This window comes from Passer montanus, unplaced genomic scaffold, assembly GCF_014805655.1.
Source record: "Passer montanus isolate IOZ18808 unplaced genomic scaffold, ASM1480565v1 scaffold5, whole genome shotgun sequence".
Classification (NCBI taxonomy): Eukaryota; Metazoa; Chordata; class Aves; order Passeriformes; family Passeridae; genus Passer; species Passer montanus.
In genome coordinates, this window is record NW_024369929.1 from 5,401,565 (window position 1) to 5,411,372 (window position 9,808).

At 40.0% G+C, this 9,808-nt stretch overlaps 1 protein-coding gene across 1 annotated transcript; it reads left to right on the forward strand.

Annotated features, from left to right (window-relative positions):
• The first annotated feature begins 2,132 nt into the window (after positions 1-2,132).
• On the forward strand, positions 2,133-8,506 carry RSL24D1 (ribosomal L24 domain containing 1). The gene is made up of 6 exons (XM_039723367.1): positions 2,133-2,272; positions 3,729-3,842; positions 5,403-5,475; positions 6,185-6,248; positions 6,719-6,804; positions 8,090-8,506. Exons 1-6 carry the CDS (start codon positions 2,192-2,194, stop codon positions 8,161-8,163), a joined length of 492 nt encoding a protein of 163 aa, XP_039579301.1. The 5' UTR covers positions 2,133-2,191; the 3' UTR covers positions 8,164-8,506.
• Positions 8,507-9,808: the final 1,302 nt, after the last annotated feature.

The following is a 9,808-nucleotide window of genomic DNA, read 5'->3' on the forward strand; positions in this document are numbered from 1 at the left end:
AATAACCCTATGTAGTAGTGCTAGCTGAAAAAACATTTTTCATACAAGGGGATGAGCATCCTTTTCCAGGCTGACCGAAACACAAAGGTGTGCTGCTGTGGCAGACAAGGACAGCCTGTACCCAGGGCTGCAGGGGTAAAATGAAGGTGGCAGGTTGGGAAAGTCAGTCTTTCCTTATCTTCAGTAATTGTAAGATTGGCTGGAGTTCTGTGCCCTGTTTTGGACACCTCAGTTGAAGAAAGACATTGACACACTGGAGTGAGTCCAGCAGATGCCACCACGATCTGAGGGCTGGAGCACAAGGGGTAGGAAGAGACAGAAGAGAGTTTGCTTAGGTTTAAGCTAAGAGAGGCTTTTCTGATATCTTGAACTCTAATGGGTAGAGCCAGACCCATCTCAGAGAGCACAGGGATAGGAAAGAGCCAAGAGAGAAATGTTCCCTAGAAAATTAAGATTAAATAGTAGGAAAAGATTGCCACCATACAAGTGGTCAGAAATTGGAACAGGAGTTCAGGAACGTTATGGAGTCGTTGTCCTTGAAGACACTAAAAACTAAACTGGCCTTGAGCCTGGTATTAATGTGTTCTGCTTTGAGCTGGGCTTTGCTCTAGATGACTCCCAGAACTGTCTTCTCGCCAAGATGATCATATGTCTCTGAACCTGATCCTATAAGTGCATTTGCCTGACAGTTGTTCTTTCACACAACTGTATGACAGTTCTTTTACTTCTGTTAGGAAACTTGTGCAAGTATGTAAATACTTGCAGATCAGAGCTTTGCTATGAGTTTAAGATAGTGAGTTGAGATGTTTGGTGAAACAGTTCTTGCTGTAGTAATCTGTGTCAAAAACAAACAAGCCACCTGGTTTGCTGCAAAATCTCTTCTTCGAGTGAGGCTGTTTTTCACCTGGATACCTAATTCTGTCTGTGAATAACTGTTAATAGAGTGGAAGTACATATTGGTTTTCTATAATTAATCTGGATTCTGTCACCAGCAACCTTCAACCTATATTGCCTTTTAGTCAGGAGGAAGCACTTCAAATCTACAGCATAATGGCTTGTAGAGGAGATTAGTGCTTTGAGGTGAGAAAAAGAGCTGGGAGTGATAATTTAATGGTAAATGCTTGTACTGTCACTGTGCACTCACATCCTGTCTGCTGAATGTATTGGTGACAGTCTGTAATTCAAAGTGTTTAAACTGTAGAAGCCACCAAATGCTTCACAACACAGTGCTCTGCCAGAAAAATAAATACAGCCCATGGGGGAAAAATGGCATAGGCAGGAAAAAAGCCGGGACCTAAGCAAATTTGTTTATTATTTGTTTTTTCCTGTAGCTGTAAACTTGTCTTTATAGCTTCCCTGATGAAACTGGACTCTGTGTGTCTTTACAGTTTCCTCTTCTCGCCCGGGTTGCCATCCTCTGTCCCAGCCCTCGCTGGCTGTGGTGTGAGAGCCATCAACAGCCCGGCCACTCCTGAGCTGCAGCCGCTCCCTGCAGCAGAGGGGCTGAGGCTGCTTCCCCCAAGGACTGGAGACAGCCTCTGTGCTGAGAACGGGACTCCACTGTGCTGAAGTTTTCTTTATTCCTCTGGTATTTCTCAATGCAGCACCCAACTGACTGCCTTTCTTTTGTTGTTCTAGAAACCAGAAACCAAAACTGCTTTAGAAGCACATGCAATTCAACACATGGATTTTTCATCAGATACTCAGGGAGTTAATTTCTTTTAAATGGGGAGGCAGGAATTGTGGTGGTAAAAACTTAATATGGTGAGGAGGATTTCAGCCTCAGAGCTAGGACGGCATCCTACAATTGAAGAATAGAGAGAAGACCTCCAATTCCAAACACTTTGGATGGTACAGGGCCCAGTATTTAGGTCCTTTCACAATAAACAGAAAACTAGGAGAGGGAACAGGAGTAACAGGTGCCTGAATTTTACAGTAAATCAACTGTAGACTTAAAAATCTACGTCTAACTGCCTTCCTTTTCCTTGGGTTACTCTGTCTATCCCTGTGTCCGTATCGATTCGTTAATTTCTCGCCCTGGGAACACAATTTTCCCTCTGCAAACAGAAGCCGGGGCCTCGTGCCCGGGCGGCGGGGCCGGCAGGGGGCGCTGCGGCGGGAGCCGGGCCCGCCCCGCGCCGCCGCCTCCGGTCAGCTGGGCCGCGCTTCCGCCCGCGCCGCCGCCGCCGCCATGCGCATCGAGAACCCCCACTTCTGCTCGGGGCCCATCTACCCGGGACACGGCGTCATGTTCGTGCGCAACGACTGCAAGGTACCGCCCGACCGGCACCGCGCTCCCCGCAGCGCTCGCGGCCGCTCCCCGCGCCGGCGGGCCCCGGCCGGGCTCGGTGTCACCGGCCGCGCCTCACGCGGGCCGCTCACAGCCGGAGCCGCTGTCCCGGGCCGGGGCCGCTGCTGGCCGTCGGCACCGGGCCCTGCCGGGGAACGCGCGCACCGTGAGGGCGGGCGGGAGCCCGGGGTGAGCGCCGCTGTCAGAGCACGGCGCTGAGAGCGCCGGGGTTGCGGGTTCGATCCTGTGCGGGCCATTTGCTTAAGAGCTGGAGTCACTAATCCTCGTTGTCTGTGCGTCCGTTCCAGCTCTGACTGTTCTGTGACTCTGCGAAATTTATGTCTTACTGATATTTAAATATTAGCACCTGCAGCGATGCCGTAATTTGGCAGGTGCTGTGGCCGTCGGCAAGAGTGGTGGCTGAATTATTTCAGTTTTTAGTAAGAAATCATACACCTCGCAGAGCAGCACAGAACGCTCACCCTTTAATTTTCAGACTCTGGCTCCAGGTGGCAGCAGGTTCGGCTCCGGGCAGTGCGGGTTGCAGTTCACATCGCTTGTGGACAGATAATCTGTGAAAAGGCAAAACACCGTGGCAGGTGTGCCTGAGTGGAGGTGAAAAACGTGGTAGAAGAGTGTAAAAAAACAACCCCCCCCCCTCCAAAAAAAAAACCTATTTGAAGATGATTGCCGTAATTAAAACTTTCATATTTTTCTTAAATTTTTTTTAGAATTGACTGTTAGATGGGAAGGAGGATATGGCTGTAGAAAAAGAGAGTTTTCAAAACCTCATGAATAGCATGTAATTCTGACTGTTTTTAAGTGAAGAGTTTAGTTCCATAGACTATGTAGAAAAAGAGGGAAACAAGAAAAAGGCCAATTAAAATGTTTTGTGATATGCTTTAACAGCTTTCAGTAATTTCAGTCCAGGGTTTAACTAATGTGCTTAGGACTCCTGCAGGGTAATCTTTGGGGCTTAAGGCTGCATCCAAGAAATAGACATTTTTGTGTGTGTGTTGCATTCAGGATGAGAGGTGTGAGGATTTTTTGTTGTTCTCAGGATGGTACTGTGTCTAAGAAGTGATGGCAGCTGTAGAAAATTGTTTATTCATACTGCAGGTTTGGTTTTATGGTTATTTTTGCAGATGATATTTCTCAAAACTCAGGTGTATTTTATGTATAATCAGCTTAATTGTAAGTACTGCTGCTTAACCCTGGCAGCTGTGAAAATGACTTTATAATGAAAATAAAGTATTAGTCCTTGAAATTATTTTTGTTAATAGCTGTATTTTCTATAAAAATACATTTAGAAGCTGAATGTAATTTCTAATGAGCAATATTGTTAGAGTAACCTCAGTGTTTCATATCACACTTGCAGTGGGGCCTGAATAACATCATTTGACTAAGATTTTTCTTCTTTCTCACCCCCTTCTTTAAGATATTTAGATTCTGCAAATCAAAATGCCACAGAAACTTTAAAAAGAAGCGAAATCCCAGAAAGATGAGATGGACTAAAGCATTCCGTAAAGCAGCTGGCAAAGAGCTGACAGTGGTAAGAAGCTGAACTGGTTCCCACTTCACATTAGCACACAAAAATGGCTCTTCCCGTGGCACACAGCCTGGGCTGGCTGCCTTAAAGCTTTGTCTTTTAATGAAATGAGCTGGGGAGAAGAGGGGTTGTGGAAGAGACTGTGAGAGTTTCTTGAGTGAGCTGCTCATTCAGCTTGATTAAAACCTGGATCTCCACCTTTGGGATGAAGCCAGTGTATCAGGTGTCTGCTCTGGGAACACGTGGTGGCTCCCAAGCCCAAGGCATTTTTTCCCCACCAGTAAATCCTCTTCTATATATATACAATGGTAGTTGTGTTTCTGCACAAGTAATCTGAGTGACCAGGTACCTGAGGAAGTCTCTCTATGTAGACCCTTAAAATATTTACCTGTGAAGTCTCTCTAAAGCTTACAATGTGTAGGAAAAGTCTTTGCATAGATAGGAATGTTTGAAAAACAGCATGAGACCTCAAATGCAATTTCAAAACAAAGTTGCTTCAGTGGTAAAAGTATTAAACATTCATATTTGGTGGGACAGTCCTTAAATAATTCAAGAATTATTGTGACTTAATTACCTATTTGTTTACAGAATATTAAAAATTTAATAAGCATTTTGATGCAGCGATTTCCTGCCTTTTGTGGATCTTTCAAGAGAAAAAATGTGGTTTCATTTTTTTAATGTGGCTCTGAAAAGCCATGGTTAATTAGCATCTTCAGTAATTGTGTTTCTTGCTTTTGAGTTGTTTCTGGCTATGTTGAATTACGTTTTTGAAAATAACTGAATTTAAAATTACTTTATAAATGTCTAAATAGATGGCAATATGTTCCAATTTTGAGATAATGTATTTTAAGACTAAAGCCAATATATGAACTTAGTGCTGTGTAACTCAGCTTTACCACAAGAAAAAAGAAACTTTGGGCAGGGAGAAGTCCTCAGATAAAACTGATATAAAGCTAAGTGTGCCTGGCAAAAAAAAGTCAAGAAAGTGTTCTTTCATCTTCAGCTCAGGGGAACGAAGGGACATGGTTAGGGGGATGGCAGCTGTCCCAAGTGCCAGAGGCATTGACTGAAATATTTCACAATTTCAAATTAGACTGTTTCAGTATTCTTAAAATGAAATGGTGGTTGGGGTATTTTTTTAAAACCATTTCAAAATTACAAGCTGTTGAGTAGAGCTTATTTGTCCTGCAATAAATGCTTTCAAATCTACAGGTTTTCAATTTTGCCTTCCACCTGTCTGATCTGCTCAGTACTTCCTATTCCACATGGGTTTTCTCTGTTCCTTTTGTCTTGCTAAATAGAAAATAGCTGAGGGTGATGTTGTGGTAAATAGTTCTCTTCATACAAATCACCGTGGCTCCTGACACTTTGAGGTCAGACACTCGACTCAATTTCCTTCTCATATTTCTCTCTAATGATTGTTCAAGTCTAGGAACTGAGCTTCTGAAAGGGGGGGAAAAGAATCCCATAAAATATTCAGTTATGTGAGTGACTGCTACAGTAAGAATGTATTGATTTAAAAAAGCTTCTGCAAAAGTCTATATTTACTTTTTCTTGATACAGGATAATTCATTTGAATTTGAAAAACGTAGGAATGAACCAGTGAAATACCAGAGAGAGTTGTGGAACAAGACTGGTGAGTCATTATAGGAAAAAAACAAACAAAAAAATTCTTTACTTATCTTGAATGTGTTTGCAAAAGACTTTTTAGAGTATTGACAGCTTGTAGTGATTGTGTTTGAAATTACTGAAATCATGACCAAATTCTTAGCGTGTGGAGGAGGTTTGAGTTGTAAACAGGTGTGGAGTTTCACTTGATGGTTTTTTTCAAAAAACTGCTTTGAAAATGAGGACCAGAAGTCCTTTATTTTGAATTATTGTCTTCAAAGCCCCTTAGTGGTTTTCCAGCTTTTTAAGAGGCTCCCAATGTAAGCCTTTTACATGATGCAGTTGTTTTTGTGTTTGTGCTTGTGCCACTTCACTTTGCTTCATAGGAACAATTGCCATAAAATAGAACTGCTTATATTCATGTGAATGAATGCCACAAAGGAGAAGGTGGTAACTTGCATCTTTTTTCAAGTAGAATCTTCTGCAGTGATGGTTAACTATAGAAATTATGTGTAGGCACAAAAGTGGAAGCATAAATAAGTTTTAAAATCAGACTTGCTACACAGAGCATTCCTTTATCCTGCTCTTTGCAGAAGGAATAGTTCTATGTAGTGCAAGAGTTGCCTCTGATATATAGGTATTATAGAAGTACTGGTAAGAGCTGCTTTACAAAAATAGCATGGATTTTCTGCTGCAGGGATTTAAGCACATTTAAAACAACTTCTGCTTTATTTCAGTGGATGCAATGAAGAGAGTGGAGGAAATAAAGCGAAAACGCCAAGCCAGGTTTATTATGAACAGGTGAGAATTATCTGTGTAATGGGAGCCCCTTGCATGTGTGTGTTAGACAGCCTTTCCAGAAGTGGGATGATCCACTTTTAAAGAGTAATTTGCTTTGTATATACACAATCATCTGTGTGATGGGGTAAAATACACTGGGTGGGCTCTGCCTGTCTTTTTGGCTGTCCAAGGAAATGCAGCTTTTGGACATTCGAGGATAATAGCTGTAATGTAGTGTTTGTTTGTATCCAGAGTCTTAAATTTTAACAAAATTCTGATAGGAGTTGGTACAGTGCTGCATTTTTGTGGCTTTGTATCCAGTGTTGAATTGAGTATCTTGAATTGCTTTTCAAATACTTTTTGCCTTTATTTCCTCATAATCACAGTTATCTACGGCCTGTACATACCTTTAGTGAGAGATACTATGCATTAAAATGAAAGCCTATATCTCCTCTTTGAAGAAAATGAAATCTAATTTTCCCCTTTCCCAGATTAAAGAAGAGCAAAGAGTTGCAGGAGGCAGAAGACATCAAAGAAGTCAAACAGAATATCCACCTTCTTCGTGCTCCCCATGCAGGTAAGAACTTGATTTACTGGTTTGCCTACACAGTTTTAGGATGAGTGACTCATTTTACAGATCAATAATCCTGTACATTTGTCTTACAATTAATTGGTCTGTTGAATATGGAGAATAGTTCTTGCTAGTAAATGTAAGTAGTGTCTTAGATCTGAATCAAATATACTTTTTTATTTGTCTAGTCCTGTATTCTTCCTTTCTCTTCCTTATTTTGAGTGTTTTAAATTGCACTCAGTACCTGGTGCTGCATGAACTGCATGTTTATTATCTGATGCATTTATGTAAGTCTTCCCTTTGAACTGGTTAGTTGAACTCAACAGACTCTACCACTGAATGATATAAAATACAGTAATTCAACTTTGCTGCTTGAATTTGCCAGTCAGTTGTGTAGAACTTACATGAAAATACTGTTCCTTCAGTGAAGTCACATTTTAAATACATTATTTACTTTGAAAAATACACTTAATGATGTAGACTAATGAAGACAAGTTAAAAACATTTCCGTTACCTCCTGTTTTATAAAAATTACCAGTGACTTTGTTTCTTCATTATGAGATATTATGTAAAGTCTGTTCTATGGTTTTTCTTAGATTTTTGGATTTTTGTCAGGGTATATTTACACTTCGTTTTAATCTGTCATGTCCCCTCTCCCCCTCTCTCCCCCTGCCCTTTTGTTTTTGAGGAAAGGAAAAAGATCTGAATTCAAAATTATAAATTAAAGCGATTATTTCTATGTTTGTCTTTGTTTTTATTAAATAAATAATGCACAGCATTGAGTGGTCCACCAGCTACCTTCTTGATATTCTGCGATTCTGACTGGGCAGAGAGCAGAATAAAATTTAAATCTTGGATTTTCCTTTTTCCTTGTTTTTATTTTTTGGTCATCTTATTGAGAGTTAGCATTCTTGCTGTCCACAGCATTCAGGAGGGCTTTAAATGTTAATTTAAAAACTGGTGGGAGAAGGCCATTGATCTGTAGCAAGTAATGAATTTTTGTAGTCCTTTACAAGCCAGGTATTGGCAGCTGTACCAGTTTGTCATAGCAGATCAAAACAAGTTTGACTGCATTTTAGATTTTGCATAAAAACAGCATCAGCTTTTCTGCTAAAACAAGTTTAAGAGGTGGTGGAGGTTAGCAGTAAATACCTCTGAGCTTGATAGATTTGCTCATAAACAAGTAATATATTTAGGCTGTTTCACCTGGATTAGACATGTATATTGTTCAAAGAAAAACAGTTATTTGGGTTTAGAGAAATGTGTTGAATTTGATTTGTTCTTTTTGAAGGTACACCAAAACAGCTGGAGGACAAAATGGTGCAGAAGCTACAAGAGGATGTGCCTATGGAAGAAGATTCTTAAAGTGCTTTTATTTGCTTTTTATATCTCTTCAGCAGTTAACAATTCCTTACTGCCTCACCTGACATCATTCAGAAACGTGCTTGCAGTTCAAGAAAAGTGAATTGTAATGAATAGTGGTCATTTACAATTTGAATTATTTTTTAAAATGAAAAATAACAGGATGGATGCTAGTTTGGGCAGTACTGAAAATGGTGCAATTTGAGAAAACCTTGTCAGCAGGGATGGAGAATGAGGCTTTATTGTTTGAGATAGATACCATGTGCTCCTTGGAAAGTTAGACACTTCCTGGGTAACTTTTCCACGTTCATGCAAATAATTAAATAATAAAAGATGCTGGTCCTGAGCTTTTTTTACTTTGTCTGTTGTTTTCCATAATGGTAAAAGCAGATAAAAATCTTATTTTAATGATTACAGTGTGGGGGAGGATGTATTAAGTTTCATCAGTCCAGTGTGGTCCAGACTTATTTTTATTCTTGTCCTGGGAAAAATGTTTCAATTTGAAGAATATAGTGTTTGTTTTATCTCCTTTTTACGTCAGCCACCCCAGGATTCCATTGCAGTTGACACCTGGCAAAGCTAATGCTGATGCAGGACTTAGGTTTGGAAAATAGTAATGGTGATATCACCTTAGCCTGGAGTTGGCCCTGCTGTCATCCTCACCCACCAAAATTCAGATCTCATGTCTAATCAGGCCGATGGAAATGCTCAATAAATCACACTCGAGACTGTTTTTACCTGACTCCCAGGATTATTTTGATGGAAAAGATGCTGCTAAGTCACAAGTATTTTGCATATTGTGGTGGTACTTATTCACTGTCAGCACTGAGATAAACTGCTGGCTGTTTAAAACTATCTGAAACAGTGTGATCAAAGAAAGCTTTCAAAGGCATTTATAGTATTTGCTGTAATGTTATGCTAGTTATCCTCACAAATAATAATTTGTAGTTCTATTCCAAACTTGGATATGTACTACAGCAATCACTGGGAAACCTCACACCTACCACCCACATATGTATTGTGTAGTTCAGAGAAGAATAATATTTAAACTTATGTAGGGGTCTTGGGGAGTGTGTGACATGGACTGGCATTGTACTCAGTTTTTTATCTCTTGATTTATGAGTTATGTTCAGATATTTAGAAAATGACATTTTAGTGAGAATTCTAGTAATAAAAATAGAATTCCTTATTTTAATGAAATTTACATTTTGCCATGATTTAAAATTTGCTATATTTCCTCTGCAAACTGTAATATAAATACCATCTGAAAAGCATATGGTAAGTTGGCCAGAAAATGTGTCACTGGGGTGAAATCACTAAGATGGTACAGTATAAATGCAGTGTATATGTGCTACATGTACACCAAGCTGCTTGGGCTTATGGAGGGAGATACAGCATGTTAATTTATAGCCTCACATAAATGTACTAGTTAACATCTCAGCTCAAGAAATGTGATGTTTTTTGAATGGCCTTTTCTACTGAAGTATTTGATGTCCTTAATCCTTGAGGTGGGATACTTCATCTAAAAATTGTATTACATACAACTTTTTTATTGACTCAGTTTTAAAGATAGGATGTTCAGCAAATGCTGAGTTTTAATTTTCTCCAAAAATAGGGAAGTAAATCTGTACAAAGCAGACAAAGGTGA

Bases quoted from the DNA above. Each gene is read 5' to 3' on its own strand.
- RSL24D1 (XM_039723367.1), top strand. From the start codon at position 2,192: ATGCGCATCGAGAACCCCCACTTCTGCTCGGGGCCCATCTACCCGGGA. The intron at 2,273-3,728 runs GTACCGCCCGAC...CCCTTCTTTAAG, and splicing joins TCGTGCGCAACGACTGCAAG to ATATTTAGATTCTGCAAATC. The intron at 6,805-8,089 runs GTAAGAACTTGA...TTCTTTTTGAAG, and splicing joins TCTTCGTGCTCCCCATGCAG to GTACACCAAAACAGCTGGAG.